Source organism: Scomber japonicus, chromosome 10, assembly GCF_027409825.1.
Source record: "Scomber japonicus isolate fScoJap1 chromosome 10, fScoJap1.pri, whole genome shotgun sequence".
NCBI classification, from domain to species: Eukaryota; Metazoa; Chordata; class Actinopteri; order Scombriformes; family Scombridae; genus Scomber; species Scomber japonicus.
This window is the reverse complement of record NC_070587.1, coordinates 10,357,081-10,378,147: the sequence shown is the minus strand read 5'-3', so window position 1 is coordinate 10,378,147 and position 21,067 is coordinate 10,357,081. Positions and strand designations below refer to the sequence as shown.

The 21,067-nt window shown below is 40.4% G+C and overlaps 2 protein-coding genes across 2 annotated transcripts; both read left to right on the top strand.

Moving 5' to 3' along the window:
* Positions 1-1,267: 1,267 nt before the first annotated feature.
* efna1b (ephrin-A1b) lies at positions 1,268-11,669 on the top strand. The gene is made up of 4 exons (XM_053326976.1): positions 1,268-1,381; positions 9,788-10,083; positions 10,184-10,369; positions 10,528-11,669. The coding sequence occupies exons 1-4, from the start codon at positions 1,284-1,286 to the stop codon at positions 10,647-10,649; spliced, it is 702 nt and encodes a 233-aa protein (XP_053182951.1). The 5' UTR covers positions 1,268-1,283; the 3' UTR covers positions 10,650-11,669.
* A 4,171-nt stretch (positions 11,670-15,840) lies between these two features.
* Positions 15,841-20,451, top strand: slc50a1 (solute carrier family 50 member 1). Its single transcript, XM_053326936.1, has 6 exons — positions 15,841-16,068; positions 16,308-16,385; positions 16,470-16,593; positions 16,685-16,846; positions 19,166-19,285; positions 19,417-20,451. Exons 1-6 carry the CDS (start codon positions 16,001-16,003, stop codon positions 19,516-19,518), a joined length of 654 nt encoding a protein of 217 aa, XP_053182911.1. The 5' UTR covers positions 15,841-16,000; the 3' UTR covers positions 19,519-20,451.
* Positions 20,452-21,067: the final 616 nt, after the last annotated feature.

Here is a 21,067-nt window from a genome sequence, read left to right as displayed (position 1 = left end):
CCAGCGTGCCTAGACAACAGCAGACCTCTTCAGTAGAGAGAGTTCTCAAATCACTGAAACACAACGCGAAAGACATCCAGAGCCAAAATCTCTTTAATATACAATATGCTTATAATCTGTCTGCAGATTAGGGCAGCAAAACATCAACAGCAGAGTTTTTACATTGCACTCCAATAAACATTGCAAAACGATGCATTTCAAACAAAGAAGCACAAACAAAGAATACAACTTGACAAACTACATTACAATGCATCATAACCACCCAACAACTTGCAACATACAATGCGTCACAAAGCAATGTAACATGCACATGACAGTGTTACAAAACAACAACTTAAAAAAACACAACAGAGTGACATAACAATATGGCTGTAAAAAAATATACTTTAAGAAATCACTGTAATTATTAGCTCCATTTTTCACTTGTGGAAATTAATTATATGTTAATTTTTTAGGTGCTTATACTGCTTATATTATTTTTAGGTGTTTATACTACTAGAGTATTTCCGTTTAATGCCACTTTATACTACTACAACATTTACATACTGACCATATGTTAATGCAATTATGGTCAAAATCTGCACCATTAGTACTTTGACTTTAAGTAGGTTACTGTATATTGCCAATACCTCAGTATGGATTTTTATTATTGTTATCATTATTATTATTTTGTGTGTGATTTTATACCTTTACTTCATTTTACTTCAAGGAAATTATTTAAAATGCTACATTTACTTCTTGTGTTGTACATATCTGCTATGACATTTAGATGTGGCGTGTGCTGTTGTGCTCTAAAACAAACAAACAAACAAACAAAGCTATATTTTTCTTCACATTTTCCTTTTTCACTTTTTTCTTTTTTCTTATTTTATATATTTTCTTATCACGTTATAGTCCAATCTTATTCACTACGTTATCATTCGGTGTTTTTATAGCTCTGGTGGAGTTGTTTTCGTGTTTTTTGTGTTCCTGGTATAAAGTGAGCAGCTGGAGGGCGCGTCTCCAGCTCCTACGAAAGGAAGGGAAAATCTCATAGTGTCGCTGCTATTGGCCAGTAACTCATCGAGGGGCGGAGCCATCGCTAGACAAAACAGACAAGTTGCGCTCCCGTGATTTCAGTCAAGTGTTGCAACTATTTGGTGAGCCACATCGCTGTGATTACTACAGGAGAAGATAAAACTCGTCTGGTCAACGTACTATTACTGCATTTAAATAGTCAATAAGAGAAGCTTTCGTTACTCATCGCTTACTGGTTGAACTTGTTTCTTTGGAGAAGAGGAGCTATGGATACGGTGCGTCTGGTGTGCTTTGCGCTGAGCATCTGTGCTTGGTTCGCCTCTGCGGAGAGACACAGCGTCTACTGGAACAGCTCTAACCCAAAGTAAGTGATGATCTGTGTGTGTGAGTGTGTATCATGTATGTTTGAGTAGTTGTAAAGGGTAAAACATAGACTAAATTGCTGTCTGTGTAACTGTGTGTATGTTTCTGTCTCACATATGGTAGTCGCAGATGTAACTGTCTCCTTTCTTACAATTTAATAGCTGTAAAGTCTCATTCTGTATTGTTTGTTACTACAGGCCCTGTGGCTACTCACGCTGTTAACCTAAGCTGTTGTTGTTTCCATTTATGTGACAATTAAAGAGTTCATGTGAGGTGCATGTGGTCTGCCTTTTAAACTCTCCTAACAGGATTGTGTATCAGACTGTACAGTAGCGGTGTGGAAAAGCAGAGGATGGGCAGCAGATGCCCAGACAGATGGACAGATTCACCACTATATTTAACCGCAACACACATAGACACAGACATGGGCTACTCTAATAGTAATAAATAGACTGACGAGTACCAACTTGGCCAGTGACTCTGTCTGTAGGGTCTGCACCTGTGTGTTTGTGCACTGCGTGTCATGCAAAGAGTCTATAAGTGTAAATGAATCACAGAGGGTTCATAATGCGATAATACATATATCACATCAAGACTCTGTCAGTAGGCTGCTAAGTGTTTTTTCATTGGGGGGGGGGGGGGGAGAGAGATCGTGCGTGCACGCGCGTGTGTGCGTGCGTGCATGCGTGTTTGTGTGTGTGTGTGTGTGTGTCAGAGAGAGTGAGAGGCACATAATGCTGATTATTTTGTTTTGAGGTCAGAAATGTAATGCAATCCGACCACTCAGTGGAATCGATTGAGCTTGACAGACGCGCAATATCACAGCGCGATTTATTGAGCTTTTAGCGACGCTTGAAGTATTATTTTATAACCGAGCTGAAACAGAAGGACGGGTCCCCGCTTGCTGCTGCCTAGATAGGTCGATTAAAACCCGTCACCGAGACGAAACAAGGGCAAAAGCCATTATGGCCTTTTTAGTCTGGTCTTGATTACATTACTGGCTCTCTAATTGCCCTTTAACAATGACAATAGACGCAGGGCTTAAAAAAGAGCGCCTCAACAGGGAAAACAATTGTCCTGATAATTGAATTAAGAGCAATGGAAAGTCCTGTCCTCATGAGTAGTGTTTGTGTCATGGGTTAGTCCATGTGTGACTCAGTTGCCCACCTGAGTTATACCTGAGTCACCTGAGTCAGAGAAGAGGGCAGGCACTCTGGTTCAGGTGAGCAAAACCAGAGAAGACTGGATGAAAAGAAAACAGAATCTCTAAATTTTAGGCCCCAAAAAGAAAAGCTGATAAAAACAGAAATATGTCAGAGAGAGTAAAAGAACAGGGGGTGGACTAATACAGAGTCAGATCTGTTGTCAGTCTGCTGTCCCTAATCTGGCTCTGGACTATTTCTGCTGTCAAATGGGAGTTGCGTAAGTACAATAAGAAAAATCATAATATAACACTAATCCCTGTTGCGAGAAATCTAAACATAGACCCTGACAGATAAACACTTCACACATCACTAACAGCTCACCCCTCACAAACATGTGACTAAATAGATGCAGTAAATGGCTGTAAGTGCCTCCACCCCTGTCTTATCTGCCATGGGTAAAATGAAATAGACTTTCTGGGAAAAATCCTAAACAGAAATATTTGTATGACGACAATAATGGCAGCCAAAAGCCAAAGTGAAACCATAATCTGCTGACCTCCACAGGCTGCTCATATCATATTTTTTTTCACCACATTTCACAGTGTAATCTGTGTTACTTTTATATAATCCCTCATCACACCCCAAAGTCCCACCTTCATTTCTTTTCTCCTCTTTTCTCCCGTCTTCTCTCTTGTCTTTGGGTTTCCTTCAGCTTCACTAAAATCCCACCTGCCTTTTATTGTCTCCAGTGATCAATCAGTCACTTGTTCAGAGGATCCACAGATCCATCAGCAGCATTTGACAGCAGAGAGCTGTGGATAATTGATGCTAATTGATTCTTGGTCTAATTGTAAGCAGCAATGATTTTCTTTAGGTTTAGGACAGTGACCAGATGGCAGCATTCTGCCTATTCATGTATAAAGATGTGAAACATTGACTGTAAGTGTGTGTGTGTCTGTGTGTGTGTGTGTGTGTGTGTGCGTGTCTCTAAACACAGTATATGTATGTCTCTGTGTGTTTGTTTTCCACCAACTTGTTGGTTCAACCTAATGATTATGACTTAATCCTGCCCTTTATGCCCAGGAGAAATTTGATACATTATGTTTTTTTCAATCCAGTCCCATCTTGTTCTCAAACTACATGTCTCTGCTCGTGTCGACTTTATGAATGTGCGTGTGTGAGACAGAGGTTGAACTTGTGCTGCCCTTAACCAGATTTTAACTGGAAGTGATGTTATTTTCTTGTAGACGTGATTGTTTCTGTGTACGTGCCCTAACGTCAGAATAAAACAGGGAGTGGCCGTTACCGTAGGCAGCCTTACCGAGACATGATAAATGTGTGACTCACACTTACACACACTGGGGGGCAAGAGGGAGAACTTGGATGTTAATATTAGCCACAGCCAGCATTCCTCCCCGCTGTTACTATACTCAACTCTGTCAGCTGTGTGTGTGTGTGTGTGTGTGTGTGTGTGTGTGTGTGTGTGTGTGTGTAACTCCTTCTGTACCTGTCTGTTCCTCTCCCCGTCTTCACTCCTTTCCCTCTCTTTAACAGCTGGATCTCCTCCCAGACTGGCTGCTGGCCCTAAGCCTTCCATCTCTTTCTCTCAGCTTCAAGTGTATTCAAGATTTTCTGCATAGATATGAATGCTATTAACACAGAACGCTGCCTTCTTCATGCCTGTTATCTCTGCAGTATTTGATTGTTTTCTTGCATCTCAGGCAGACTGAGTTGCTCCGCAGTATCTGTGCAAATATCTTTATTAGGACTTTAGTGTAATGTAATATTCTGTTTATGTGCATCTGTGTCTGGCTCTGTCTGCCTTGCAGCAGAAGGGCCTGCCTCAACACGTACATGCAGCCTGGGGAATGAATATGGGGTGAATGAAGGTGGTCGATGTCACTCTCTGCAATTCCACCCTTTAATTCCAACTCCAACTTTTTATATTCTGTTCCCTCTCTTTGCTTCTCTTTCCACTCATTATTTACCCCTCCCAGACCTGTGTCCCGTCTGGTTTGCTAGCCTCTAATCTCCTCACAATGAGAGCACACACACACTAACATAGATTACAGACGGCTTGTAATCTGACCATCTGACCCATAGACACAAAACCATCATCCTGCTGGCTTTATTCTATATATATTTATGCTTCTATGATCCTGTGATGTAACTTGGATCTGTGTCATTACTCTACATTTTGTGTGTGTGTGTGTGTGTGTGTGTGTGTGTGTGTGTGTGGTTGGGTGGTTGGGTGGATGGGTGGGTGGGTGGGTTAGTATGTTATGGCATACATAAATTACAAAACAAACCTGCAGTTGTCACAGTGGATCAGTCCTGACATAATCTCCCAGATGGGGTTCATCCTACATCAGAAAAAATCAATTACAAGCACCACAGGACATCTCCATTTGGTTTTCTATGAATGCTTCAATATCAAGAGGCTTTTGTAACTCCTGCCCTCTTACCTAACACGCTTAGTACTTGCATACCTTCACGTACAAAAGCAAATAGCAGAACCTGGGAATTACAGTGACCGTACAGTTTACAAACTACGGTATGTACTTTAACATTTAAGTTTCACATCTGTGATTGCCCCCTACCCAACCCCCCTTCACAGAATCCATGTATCTCTGTTTTCTCTCTGCTCTTCCTTTTGCTTCCTTATCTGTGGTCCAGACTTCCTCTCCCTCCCCTCTCTCCATCAGTCCCCCGCTTTCTCACAGACCTTCCTCTGTTTTTGCCTCAGTAGATTTCCACCGGAGGAGGACAGAGCACCTTAGCCCTGAGAGAGGCCTGTTTTTGCCCAACGTTATCGTAGTATGTGTGGGCAAGCAAGCGTGCCTGTGTGTGTGTGTGTGTGTGTGTGTACACTGCTCATTCATAGCATTTCAGACATACCTTGGCTTTGCTGTCCACTCATACAGCCCACCATTGCCCCCTAAAGGGTGGAATTAGCAATAATCAGATGGACTTCTGCTTCTGGACTATCTGTGTATTTTTAGTTTTGCCTGGATTCATTCCAAATGTTTTTGTCCAGTAAAAGTTATAGAATAATTTATGTAAATTTTGGAAGTTACTGAACTTGTTCCCTCTAACTGTGTCAGACAGACAGACACAGATTAACTCTCTATGACCCCCTAACATTTTAAACAAAGCATGATACCGTTTGGCCTTTTTCTATTCATCGCAGACAAAAATGGGGAGGCTACAAAAAGGGTGACGGGGTGAAAATATTTGGGGGGTTGGAAAAGAGGAAGGGGCCTAGATTCAGGGTGAGAGAAAGGTTGAACTGGTGAAAGGGGTTTGTGTTGAGAAATTAGTCTGGATGAAGAGCTCTGGTATATTATGTCAGCATTAAGAGAGAAGACAAAATAGAAGATAGGGAGTGGGGGGTGGGCCGCTTTAGTGAGAATAAAAGAGAAGCAGACGGAGGGAGGAGAGAGTGGACAGTGATGGATGAAGGGAGGGGGAGAAGTTTGGAATTGAAGTGAGAAACGGCAGTGCTGACAAAAGCCCTCTCATTCATCCAAAAGGATTCTTAGCATCTTAACTATATCATGCATCTGTGTATAAGCACAAACATATTAGAAAGTCCTGGAAACTGAAGCTGGATTGATAATCTTGGCAGGGACTGCAGATTGTATTTATGTGTAGTGGAGGAAGAATTCCCACTGGCTTTCTTCACTGCAATAATATGAGATAGAGGAAGAATGCAGGTAGATTAGGTTGGAACCTAATATAGAAAGACATTTCAGTGTATTAGATTGGCTCTAATAGAGCATCCCACTAGTGAGCAGCTAAACCCATTAGAACCACTGACAGCTCCTCAGCCTCTGTGAAAGGAGGTGTGAATCTGCCATACCACAGCAAATTAATAGGGTATTACGTGTACACCTCAAAGTAAAAGTGTGTGAGAGTGTGACTGGAAATTTGATGAGTGCGCCATTTGAGAACATCGTCCAAACCACAGCCCCCCGTTGTGACATTCCAGTGTGTGCACACTTACTACTGATTACCTGCAGAGCAAATGGTGGGGGATGCATCTGTTTAGTGTTTCAGTGGTGCTGACTTGTTCCCCGAGTGTGTTCAGTGCTGAGTCAGATGCTAGTGTGTGTGAGAAGTTACGACCCTGAACTCTAACCCCAGCGACCCGGCTGCCAGTTTGAAACACTCCCCAGAGAAAGGGTGAAAGACAGAGTTCCTGTGTCAGTTGTTTGACCGAACTAGTGAGAGCTCAGGGGACAAATGGAGGGACAGCAGAGTTGTCAGGGAGCGATGGGGGAAAGGAAAAATGGATTGACAGGGAAGAAGAAAAGAAGAAGAGATAATGGCAAGGCTTCAAAGTTCCAGTGACGAGGGCAAAGTGTCGAACAACTCACCTACTGTCATAACCACTAGTGCTCCAATTATTTTATGTCCTTAAAACACACACATACTTTGCCCACTGACGCAAATGCTACAGTGCTTCAGCAGTGAGGAATGACCTGGTTGTAGGAGAGAGGAAGAAAGGCTACATCCACCCTCAGCTGTTTACCCATACCTCAGTTACATGCACACACACACACACACACACACACCACACACACACACACACACACACACACACACACACACACACACACACGCACACGCTCAAGCACACAAGAGGCTCCAGTACGGCTTGATAAACAGATGTGCTCATGAGCCCGGGGCATGAGACACCCGTAACAAGGGTCTTCAGAGAATCCCTCTACCAGGAAAACACACTGGGAAAGAAACAGTGTGGAAATTAGGTTTGCAACAATGTGAGCTCACTCACACACCTGGCTCCCCGTCTCACATAGCTATCACATCCATGCGACTCTCACTCTCCCGAGAACTGTCAGTCAGAGACGAAGGAAGACGCAGGGAGATACAAGAGTCTCCAGCATGTCGAGAGCTTTGATGACTGAGACGTAAAGTTAGAGTACGAGGAGGATGGATAGGAGAGGACGAGTTAAAGACACAGTGGAGCAAGATGGATTGCAACCTTTCCCAGTTCCTTGACTTCTTGTCACATAAAGATAACTCAATCCACCAGAAGAACTCTCATTGAAACAAGCAAATCTCAGATGCTTTTTGTAAAAACACTAAAAATGCTCTCACAGTCATATGAGCACATATATTACACACAACCACACCAGTTAGAGCAGTGAAAGCACTGCAGGGGGTAAGGTAGAGGGGTTGAAGAGGCCCTGTAGCCTTCAGGCATTCTGTCTTTGGGGAGGGAAAGGGTATAATTACACCCCATTCATTCCTCCTCCCCTCCTTTTCTAGAGAACACATTGGCCCCAGACCCCTAACAGCTTTTAATTAGCCAGAGCAATGGAGGAGGGGGAAATGTGGAGGTGAAAAGAAGGATAAAAGGAGACTTTTTCTTAAAAGCACGAATATGAGCCATGAATGAAATTAGCAACAGAATCGGTCTGTTTTGTTGGCTTTTGACAAGCCTGTGTTTTCATGCAGAGGTCAGTCAGGCCACTAACAAGGACACAAGTGTGGGAAAAAAGGTGTATCCAACACAATTTAAAACTATTCATTCTTCAAAAGGAACCACTTCAAGATCTCCAAACATCTTGTTTTCTCCAACTCTGTTATTACTGGTTTGACCAATTAGTGTTGTTCCTTTTCACTGACTGACATACACCCCAAACACACACACATACATATACACACAAACAAAGGTGTCCACACCTGCACAGGAGTGTACACACTCACAAAGAACTTTTTTAGAGAGAGAGCATTGATTGTAAGTGTAGGGTGGTGATCAACCTATTTTCCTTGAATAACAAGTGCAGAGAGCTGGGCTCCGCTAACAAAGCATGTTTTGACAGGTTAGTGTTAACCAATACACACACACACACACACACACACACACACACACGCAGGAAGGAGAGGTTAGAGGCCCACGTTTGGAGCCAGTGTGTCTGTGACTTGGCCAGGGGGTCCTAACAGGAGCCACAACAACAGGAGAAGGGGGGTCAGAGCCACCACTTTGATGCTGAGGCACACACTTACAACACATAAACAATTGCAGACACAGGAGCTGTTTGGTTGTCACTTTCACTCCCACACAACACACTGAGGGGTTCACACAAACACAAGTATCCACAAGCAGTCCCTCAGTTTAAACACAGATCAAATTTACAGATTAAAGCTTGTTAGCCCCGAGGTTAAATTCAGAGTAACACCCAAATTATCAATCCTTCTTCACCTGCTGGCTCTTGGCTGATTTTACAGCAGCAGCCCCACATCACATTTACCTGCATATTTTGGCCTCACCTGCGTCATCGTGACTTTAAAAGACCACATTTGTTACACATTTGTTGGAAATTTCATACTACTACCTGCATCTCCACTCTTGTATTCAGACTTAACATCTTTGGAGTTGTACTTATTTTCCACTGTTTCTCTGCACTTCATTAGGACAACAAGCATGGGAAGTGAGCAAAGTGGAGACTAGACAGCTCAAAAGAGCCATAAAACTAAATGAAGGGTAATGATGAAAAGAAAGAAGGAGAGCAATAGACTGTCTCCACCCACTCTGTCTCTGTCTTTGATGGAATCAGCAAAAATTGAAAGAAGGAGAGACAGAGATACAGATCTGAACAGGAGCTGCAACACTATTGGAAAAACATCTAGGTGGAGAAAATGGTTTAAAAAGATTTGACAGAAAGAATCACCGAGTTGAATAGATAGAAAGAGGTAAGCGGTGGACTAGCAGAGAAAGTGAAAAGAAGGATGGGGGTGAGCTGTCATTTAAAATCTTGTCTACTAGTAAGCAGGTGAGAAGTGAAACTCTGCTCAAGGCAAAACAAGGAAAAAGAGCAGAAAGGTGTGGTAGGATGGTGCGATTCTAGGTGTGTTTCCTTGTCTGAAAACTAAATGAACAAGTCCGGCCTGATCAGGCTCTTTCTAAATCTGTCACAGTGATGGGCTTGTGCAAGCACATTGAAACATGTCAACAAAAACCATCCTCACATGCAACCTGGCACGCTACTAGTGTGTAAAAGCAAGCCATGCGTGTGAGTAAGTTTGTTTATCGGTGTCTATGTGAGGTTAACCCTCATTATTATTCTTAATGGTTGTGTTGTAAGAGCCAAGTTTCCAGTGTGTGTGTTGGACATGTGCACAAAATCCTAGCAGTTAGAGAAACGCCTCTATTATTTATGTTGTTATTCTTTTTGTAAAAAAGGGTGAGGACATTTGTCAGTAACCACCTGTTTCTTTCTGTCTCCCTGCAGCTTCCTATGGGATGAGCACACAGTAGAAGTGCGCATCAACGACTATCTGGACATCATCTGCCCCCACTACACCCACGGCGAGGTGTCATCGCATGCAGCTGAGCGCTATGTACTGTACATGGTGGAGAAGGAGGACTACGACGTGTGTAAACCTCACTCCTTCGACCAGCTCCGTTGGGAGTGCTCACGACCCTTTGCTCCCCACGCTCCGGAAAAGTTCTCTGAGAAATTCCAGCGCTTCACACCCTTCACCTTGGGCAAGGAGTTCAGACAGGGAGAGAGCTATTATTATATCTGTAAGTAGTTAATATTCATATTCATTACACTATATAATCTTATTATGCTCCTGAGAAACTTTCTTGTATTAAAATTTCCCCCCTCTCTGACTCTTTCCAGCCAAGCCAATGCATCACCATGGCCAGGATTGTCTGAAGCTAAAGGTGGATGTTGTCGGGCATAAAGGTTCTGGAAAGACCCATCCAGACAAATCCAAGGCAGAAGAGACAGAGAAAAATATCCATGGAGGAAAAGTGAAGTTCCCTGCTGGAGGAGCACACAACCCCTCTAACCGGCTCCCAGCAGGTGAGGATTCTTTTGCAAAAAAACAAAACAAAACCCAGACAGATTCAAAACAGTCATAACAGTTCTGTGTCTGAGATGAGCTCAGCTGGGTGTGTTTACCGTGACTAAATGATGAAATCAAATACTGACTGTCCCTCCCTTTTTTTCTTCTTCCTTAGATGACCCTGCTGTCATGGAGCCAAATGTTCAGAGGAGTATCGGCAGTTCAGGAACACAGCTGGTCTCCTTGTCAATCTTCTCTATCGTGATCTCAGTCTTGTTATCCTTGACGCTACACTAAGGCTTGCTGGGACGCTATCACAGAGACAATGCTAAAACCTAATGCAGGTCATTGGGACCATAAAGACTCAGAGATTTTTTTATACATTTTTATATGAGCATGGACAGTGTCGTGTGTGTGATTGTGTGTTTGATGTGTTTGTTTTGCGTGAATGTGGAACGTTGATCGTTCCAAAGAAGAGGACCTCAAAGATGTTTTTTTATTACTTCATTCAAAGGACAGCGATTCTCATTTTTTGACCATTTAAGATACGAGCAAAACTGCAGCAAGCAACCTGATCAAAAATAATGATTCATTAATATCAGATTGAAAATTACACAAGGATTACAATATCCTCAAGATCATGTTTTCTTTTTCAATTGTTCATACCATTGGTACAGTAATTCCTCAGACTCTCACCTTCATTTTTCTTCCTCTACATGTAGAGAAATGATTAATTATGTGTTTTGGAAATGTTGTTGGTAACTGCCAACGTTATGTAGGATTTTTGTCATGTTGTTGTGTAGCACTCAGCTCCCGGTTACTCAAGTCTCTGTCAAAACACCACTGTGACTCCAAAAGACAAAATACACTGGCAGACATTGTTAATTAGGTATTTTAGTTTAAGTGCACCATACATAAAATATCTGACAAGTAAATAAAGTATATATTGGATAATGTTTAAATACCACTTGTATGGTTAAAAAGGCCAACTGATCCAAATGATTCTGGAATGATGCCAGAAAAATTGCATACATTATTCATGCCATAAACCATCACCAATATGTCATTGTTGAGAGCCACGTCAAGAAAATCAAACAGATACATTTTAGGGAGCTGAGCTTTTTTAGCGCTTACTAAATCTCAAATATACTGTTGTGACAGTATCATGGTACACTGGCTGGTGATTGCAGATGTGATCCAACTTGCATGTTGTCAAACCTCAAAGTGAAGGGACTTCTAAGAACACATTTTGTTTTCTTCTTAGATAAACTTGTTATCATTTTGTAAATGTTTATATGTACATTTGTAGATATGAAAAACTATAAGAAACTGTTTTAAAATTTGAAAATAAAAAAATGTGACGTAATAAACATTTCTGTCTGTCTTTTAATCAGTTAAATGTATATTTGCACAATCATTGAGAGTTTGATGGATGACACAATATTTTGGCAAAGCTTTCCATTTCCCGGCCGAAGAAATCTCTCCAGCTCCCCTCCACATTTCCACCCCCAGGTCTTTCCCAATCTGTACTTTCTCATCCCCTCTTCTCTGCCCTTCTGTCTTTCATCCCTTGTGACACAGTTTGCTCTGGCTTAGATTTCACAGTCTGAAAACCAAACACGAGGGACTAGAGGGGGGACGATGAAGGAGCGAGAGAGCCGGATAGTGCAGGAGAGAGCCCCACAAGCAAACTGACAACTAGGTGTGAAGGTGTCACTCTCGCTTCCTTGCTCACACGCTTTCACTCTTTTTTGCCCTTTCTTGCCCTGTCTTTAACTACTCTGTACATCCTCTTTGGAGGGAAAGCTAAAAAACTGTCTGCACAGAGGTATGTTAGAATGAAGATGAGCGCATTGTGCAAACCTCAGAGCTGACTGAAAACTGTCAAAAGTCTCCATCCACTGTAAAACCACGCAACATATACATTCAAAACCAGATCATAAAAATGACTTATTTGCTTTTCCACAATCACGTCATAGTTTCATACCTTCACTGCAGATGATCACACAGGCGCAGAGAGCGTGTGTAATGTAACACCCATGTAGAGGTACTACATGTGTAGATGCAAGGCAGCCTTTCACTGTTCATGATGGAACAGACCAAACATGGTATTCGCTCTAAAGTGGGCCTCTGTAGTGTGCGTCAGTTTTGAGATGATGTCATATAGCAATATGCAACAAAGCAATATGCAAAATGCAGTCAGATTATAGCTGTAAAATGGATGATTACTCAACTATAACACAAAACAGTAGTGGAGTAAGATTTCAGTTCCTGCATTCAATTTTCTGCTTACATAAACATCAAAATGTAGCTGCTAAGAAGAAAGAAGAACAAGAACAAGAAACAAAGAAAGAACAAAAATACCTACAATTTTCAATTTGTACAAAATGTAGGTGTAGATGCAAAAATCCTCCCATCTCCAGTTTATATGGGTTTTCCATGTATTCAAATTAGTTGGACAGTTCTGTTGGCTTCTTTAGGATTCCTTGAGTATAAATTCTCTAAAACTCAATCAGAACCAGGTTTATTGCCAAGTAAGTTTACACATACAAGGAATTTACCTTCTTCTTGTGGAGCATAACAATCAAAAGATATGAAATCATTCGGACCGAATGATATGATTGGTCAGAGTTTTCACAGAATATTATGAGAATGGAATAATGATTAGTTTCTATGCCTGGTGGATCACTCTAACATTTTAGAGTGCCATTACCTTATCAACCACTTAACGCACGCTGTTCCGTTTATGGGACGGGACGGATGTTAGGAGGTAGCCACACGTTCTTCTGAATGTTTTAAACACCAACCCTTAAACATATATATTCGATGCCGTACATCGTTGGAAAGCTTAGATTGTCCTGATTCATTCAAGACCACTCACGACTTATATGGTTGCTCACAGCCGTAATAGTATTAGCGATTAGCTCGGCTAGCCCCTGAGCTAAGTAAGAAAAGCTATAATGCCTACATACCTTCCCTTCATCCCTTCCCTTCCCTTTATCCACAACGATCATCTTATGACTCAGGACTTTCTGTACAGCTCGCCAAGTATCCATTCTTGTGAAATATGAAATCCGTTTCCATAAAACCGGAATACTTTCCTCAATATGTCCATGTATTTAGTCCAACACGTAATGTAATAACACAAATAACAAACCATATACGGCCCGTTTACGTCATTTCCTGCACGTCCATCTCAGAGTACACGTGACTAGATGTTTACGACCGTGAGCCTCTCCTGCTTCTGACGACACCACAGACAAGCCAATCGGTGTTTAGGTTTAGGCAGTACATGTCTCCAAAGCCAATGAGAACATGTGACCGACAACAATGACGACATGGCTTTGATTGACTGCTGTTCTAGCCTATGGAAATATTCGGTGAAATGAAGTTGACGCATGGACATACCTGTTGAAAAATAATTCAGAAAAATTCATCTTTTGGTCTTTTGACTCCAAATTTGGACTGCATGAAGCCAAGACCTGTGGCTGTGGCCTCATTGTGTCTATATCCTGCCGAGAGGTCCCTGAATGTCTGTACACATGTCATTGTAAAGGCAAACCTATGGGCGAGTAAACAACCCCATCATTGTAACCTCTGCCACTCTTTGTCAGTAAGTCACAGAATCACACAGACACTTTTACAAGAATCCTGAGAGTGTTTCCTTTCCAATGATACCAGACACATCTCTGAGTCTCAAACTATGTGGGATCTGTGCTGCTCGCAACTTGGGCATGTCGTTTAGGCTAACAGCATAAAAAACAGGGGCGTGTGTTAAGTGGTTAATAACATTTTAACCTAAACAAAAAATGTGTCAAAATGTAACAAAGGTAAAGGTAGCTTTAAAAACAAAAAATGTATATAAATTACTTTCCATCACTGAATTACACGAATAACATAAACATATATATGTGGAATGACCAAGGGAATATAAATAACAAGGTCAGATAAATATGTACTTTTAAATGTGTATATTGTTTCTAGGGGATTAACAAAAATGGGAGAGGAACTGTCTCAAAAGGAGAAGAAATTACAGTTTAATAACAAAAAGATCAAATATGAGCCAGAAAGATAAAACTGCTCAACAGCCAAAGTATTATAGAAAATGCCACTGAGGACAAAACAAATTAAATGAAAAAAATTAAATGTCAAACAGATGCAAAATTTCAACAGGACTAGAACAAAAGGAAAATGAAGGAGAGGAAGAGAGAAAATTATACATCAAAGACTGTTGGTAAAGGTCAAATTTGAGAGCCTTTTGAAAAGTGAAGACTGACTGAGGATGAATGAGGGTCTGTGGGAAGAGCTCCGCAGTGAATAAACTGCACCACTGAAAGCCTCATCTACACCTTTCAGCTCTGATGCTCATTCCTGACGGCTGAATGCAGGAGATGAAGCTGGCTGATTTGAGGATCTGTGACGGTGGGGGAGGTAAGAGAAGTAAGTAAATACTTTATAGGTGATTATAATTAATTTGCTGAAAGGAAGGTAGCTGTACTTTAATTAAATGATGAAATATGAAACCTCATCTCAAATGCTGCATATAACATCCATGAAATTACTACTGACCACTTAAACAATTATACATATTGACTGAAATTTGAAGAAAATACATTGGTGTGTCCCACCCTCCCATTGGTTGTAATTTTGAACAAAAACATTATGAAAAAAATATAACTCAAAGTCCATCTACTATTATTAGTAATAATAATATTAATAACTATTATAATTATTTAATCAAAGCAATGTCAGGCCTATTACATTTGATTACTCTTTGATTACTTTTCTTATTTTTCCAAGAAATGTTTTCAGCAGTTGGGGTGAGTACCCATTAAGCCACCAAAATCTAAGTTCAGGTGTTTTTCATGGATACTGACATGATTTATAAGGTAGATCATTTCTTATGAAGCAAGATTTATTTCTCATTTGAAAATGTATTCATTGGTTCATATAGATTTTGGAATATAAAATAAAGATATTTAATGAAAAAAAGTCAAAAGTCTGGCATTGGCTTAATTGGATTTTTTTTTCAAAGAATTAAAAACAGCAATATATGAATTCAGTAACATATTCATTTTTTATGAGGGAAAATCCCTCCTCCTGAGCAAAATCTTAAAGGTCTGACTTCAGATGTAACCTCCTTTGTAATCATCAACATTTTCAGAAGTAACTGAAATTAAATTACACATTACAGATGTGCTCGCCTCTCTGATTTCCCTCCATCCATCCATCAAGTCAAACCATCTACTTATTATAATATTTTTTTTTATTATAATATTCATAATATGCATCCAGGTATACACAAAACTCATCCTCCAGCTCACTGACAGCACGTTTCACATGTTTTTACCATAGTCTGTATGCTTTTTACTTGACGACGTCATGCGCGAGTTCCGCCATCGTTTTGGAGCCTTATTGCCTTATTGGAGCAAACCCAACCACGTGTTTTACCACGCAGCCAGTCAGCGAGCAGAAAACCTATACACACTGATTGCAAACACGGAAATACTGCAAGAGACGAAAAGCAGCGTTTGGGACGTCAGCGCACTATAGTTATTTGCTATATTTAATTTCATTGCAGCTCCGACACCTTCTAATCAAAAGCAGAGTACCAGAACTGGCAGTGCTTCTGTTTTTACCCCCCTTCTATGGAGTTGCTGCAGCTGCTATCATGGGCCTGCATCGTGTTTACAGTCGGGATGTTCTCGACTGGACTGTAAGTTGAAATGTTTATTGTGGTGTCATTTTTATCCTTATTAGTTATTCTTTAACTTCATGTGGTAGGTAGAAAATAAAAGAGTGGTAAAATAGATGTAGATGTTCTGAAATTGTTGCACCTCCATGTGTAAACTGTCAGCCACACAGTGATGGTGACTTGTGATAACTTTGTCTTCTGTATTGACTTTTCTTTGCCTATCTCTCTGTCTCTCTCTTTCTTTCTGTGTGTTTTTACAGGACCGACCTAAAGAAGATGCGAGACTCCAAGAGTGCCGACAACATCCAGTTTCTCCCTTTCCTCACCACGTGTCTTAAGTAAGTTATCTTTCACTATGATAAGATCAGCACCTTTATATGACACTCTGGTCCGCACATCTAATGCTCCTCTTTTTGTCATAGTAACCTGGGTTGGCTGTATTATGGGATGCTGAAGAGAGATCAAACGATTGTATTGGTCAACGTTATTGGGGCTCTTCTGCAGATCCTCTATGTTGCCACGTATCTCCACTACACAAAACAAAAGGTCAGTATGTGGACTGAGGATCAGCTTACATTGGGTGTGTTGTTTGCACACCTATCTGACCGCACCTTCATGTGTTTGTTTTTTGTTTTAGAGGTTGGTGATGTCCCAGACACTTGCAGCAGGAATGGTTCTGACCTGTGGCTGGTTCTACTTCACCACGTTTCTTCCTCAGGGAGACACTCAGCTCAGCCAGCTAGGCCTCACCTGCAGCGTAATCACCGTCAGCATGTACCTGTCGCCCCTAACTGACTTGGTATGAAACATATGCATTACAGACAGCATGTAAAAAGTCACATGTACTTTTCTTTTTTTTTTACTCGACTCATATACCCCATTTACACCTGGCATTGACAAGCTATCTGTATCTGGATGTGAATACACTCAGAAAGTACTGTAATCAGACTATGATCTGATCAGTCAGAACACATTTAGAAGCAATCAGATGCAACCTGTACAGCGTGAGCATATTCACACGTAAAAAAAAATCCATCCAGCAAGTTGAAAGGTTGCATAACTTGAGTAGTTGAAGTGGCTAAAAGTCTTCTCTTTAAAAAAAAAAAATAATAATAATAATAAAAGAATGATGCCAATCCACAGCATTGCTTTCCATGACCTAAGACTTGCCATGCCTGTTGTGAAGTCCACCAATTTGCATATTGAGATTCAATCATAGTGCAGACACAAATGAGAAAACAAGAGCGTGTTTTAATACCAGGTGTAAATAAAAAGACCCACAGATCAGATGTCATTATCAAGATAATGTATATGAATATAGATCCCATGTTAATAGCAGGTGTAAACAGATTATGTAATATGCTGCACTTTGAAATGCAGTCACAGTTGAGTGATCATGATAATCACAAGAAAACATTTTGCGATTATTAACAATATCTCCTCATATGCAGAACATGTCATTGGTATTCTTTGGTGCTGAAACGATCAGTCCCTTAATATTTGAAGTCATTTATCAAGATAGAAGCCAAACATTTGCTGCTTTCCAGCTTCTCAAATGTGAGTATTTTTTACATGTCTGTAAATAGCACATTTGTTGGCTTTGGATTATGTATTGGACAAATGTAGAAATTTGAACACATCAAGTTATGATCCTCCAAATTATGATGAGCATTCTCCAGTCTATTTTTGTCAGATATTGTTGGAACAAAGTGTCATCTTTTATTCTTCTTTTTTCGAAAGATGGTAGACAAGACAGTGAGTTATTGCTTTGCTTGAACTGTGATCTATAATTCATGGTAACTAGTCATTTTTGTTTTTTTTCGCCCATGAAAAACCAGAAAAAATATGTCAAGCTGGTTGCATTTCAAAGTGCAGCTTGAAAATTGTGCATCCCATCATCCCCATACCTCTGAATTATAGTGTTTTATATTCTGCAGCACTGACAATTTGCCATAAAAATAATCTAACAATGGCAAACATTTGGATTTGTAAATGTAAAAGATGATTTTACCTCTGAAAGTATGGAGTATTTTAGATGAATGCTTTTAAACCAATTAAGAGTTTGTGTCCCCGTTGTTATCAACATCACAATATTTACTGGAAAACATATTTTGCTTTTTGCTGTAACTTTACAGCTTGCTGTGGTATGTCAGTTTGATTTTCACCTCAGACTCTTTTTCATTACAGACAACTGTAAACAGCACATTTAGTCTTCTTCTCTGACCTTATGTGCCATTGTGTCTCCCACACATACGGCTATTTACCAGTGAAGACATAAATCCTCTGGCCTCTCTCTTTCCTTTTTGTCTCTTTTTTTCATCCAGTGGCTCAGTCTACTATCCTGTTTGTCTCCTTCCCTCCATCTGCCTCACTGCTCCAAATGACCCTAAGTCAGTTTCCTGCCTTTCTTCTTCTCATCTGTGTCTTCCTGTTATTCTCAGCCTCTGTCTGTTTGTACTTTACATCTCCTTAGATACATTCTGTTGTCTTGCAGTTTACTTAATATCATGTTTGCACCACACTGAATTATTCAGAAATGGCACTAAATGAACAAACTTAAAGCCAATCCTTGTGAATATTACCTTTACCTAATTGAGCTTGTAGTTTTAAAGAGAAAATGTAGTTTACTATAGTTTGGCTCTTATCTGTGTTGTTTTGGACATCATTCCTGTTGGTCTTAGTAGAAGATTACTCACCAAGTTGATTTTTGAGGTCTTGAAACGCAGCTAAAAATAGCTAAAAAATCCAAAGTGAGCAGTCAGACAGTCTTAGAAAAAACCAAAGCCAAGAAAACAAAGGTAAATGGCAAAAACATCCATCACAGTTTACAGACAGACTTCTTGTTTCAACTGTTGACTTTCTGTTCTTGCTGTAGTCTTGTACACACTGTTTTCTTGTACAATTAGAGATTGTGTGTTTTGAGTTTATTACCTTTTTGGGCTCCTTACTCTGACATTGTAGTGATGTTGCTGTGTTCCCAAATCAGCAGTTGTACTGGTGAGTTTAATGTCACATTGGCCAAAACCTAAGAAATAGACCCCAAGCTTTAATGGATGTAATATAATGTATTGTTAACGGGTTGCTGCCGTACTCTTTCTCTCTCTCTCCTCTCTTTCAGGTGGAGATAGTGCGTAGCGGTAATGTGCAGTGCTTGTCCTTCCCTCTCACTGTAGCTACTTTCTTCACTTCAACCTCCTGGGTCCTCTACGGCCTCCAGTTGAACGACTACTACATTGTGGTATGACACAGAGAGACTATGCAACTGTGTCAGAAAGTTAATAGCATGTGTAAATACATTTTTCAACACTGATATGGGAAATGATTAATATCCTCATTTCTTCCTTTTGTGTGTGTTTATGTCCACCTCAGGTTCCAAACACACCTGGGATCTTCACCAGCCTCATCAGATTTTACCTGTTTTGGAAATTTGCGTCTAATCAATCACCTTCCTATAAGCCGATGCAGATATGAGGATATTAGGGAAAGAGATGTGAAAAAGGGGAAAGTCAAGACGTATGTGTTGACTTTATGGAGGGCTGCAGCAAAGCCTTCCCATTGATTGTCTTGTGTTTTTTTTAATCATACAGGGTGGAGCAAAACAAACTGTCAGTGGGGCAACACCACTCCTAAAGTGGAGATAATGTATTGTGTTTGTTCACTTTATCATTCCAGGAAGGGATATCAAGGAGCACAATTAGTCGGGAGAAATGATGAATTCACTTGAGTTGAATAATGACAGATGTTTCTTTTCTGCAGCTATTTATCAAACCTGTAACCTGTGTCTCCTCCTCTTGTCCTTCAAGTGCCTTCTGTTAGGTCATACTTGCCATTAAAGATGAATGGCATTTACTGATCTACCAGCATTTGGGAAGAGTTTCTGATCTGTGTGTAATCCAGTGATTTGGATTGGAACTTACTTATGTCGTACTATCCAAAGATTTTGTGGAGTTGTAACTTTTGCAGCTGCTACTTTAGTAGGTCATACAGTTGCTCTGTTCACTGTTACTGACATGTAGTATGAAATACTTTCATATCTCTTCAGAGTTGCCTCCGCATCACCATTTAAGTTATATTTGTTTAGAATTGTTTTCTATACTTTTTCTATATTTTTTTTTATACAGAATGTGTATGATGGCCTATGTCCAAGATTAAGTATAGTTAATGCTATTTTTATAAACTCTTGTATATGAGATTAAATAAAATGCAAATAAAATGAACACCATTGGATTTGTTTACAATAATGAATAGTGCTTGTTTTTCTGGTGGGTAATGGAGTCTCCTCATTATTATCTGTAATAAGGACATATGTTATGCAAATACAAGAGCTCCCTGTCAGTGCTGATCACTAATTTCTGAGTGAATGGAAGATCTTAAAAAGTACCATGTTAATAAATTTTACCTTCACCATCAGCAATGTGTATTTCCTGATTGCTTGTTAAACTGTGAACATGGAAGAGATGAGATGTGTTTGGTTTTTTTTAGCTTAGTAAAGCCAGAAAGCTGTACATGACCCTTTGAAGTGAGAAGATATGTGATGTAGTACGGAGGTTTTGTTTTCGGAGGCAGTAATGAGCTTACACGTGGAGGTGTGTGTGTGTGTGAGAGAGAGAGAGACTGGGGTTGTGATTGTGCAAGAAGAGACAAAAGCCCATTTGATGGTGCTGCAGTGAGAATGAGCTTGTTTGTGTGAGTATGTTGATACAGAGAGGGCAGTGGTGGGAAAGGCCACACCAGAGGTTCTCATCCCATGTTTGTGTGTTGTGTGTGTGTGTTACATTAGCTTCTCTTCCTGTGCTCAAAGAGCCTGCCCCTAACAGAGCACACAGACACAACACAGTATTGTACTGAAAATGGGTTTTATGTAGGAGAAAAACTAAGCTGAGAAGACTGGAGGTGGGAGATAAATGAACAACGGTTGAAAGTGGGAACAAAAAGAAAAGGGAGAAAATGTGACGAAGCACAAGGGAATGTAATGTAAATTAGACTGAGGTAAACCAGTAAACCTGGGACAAGAATAAAG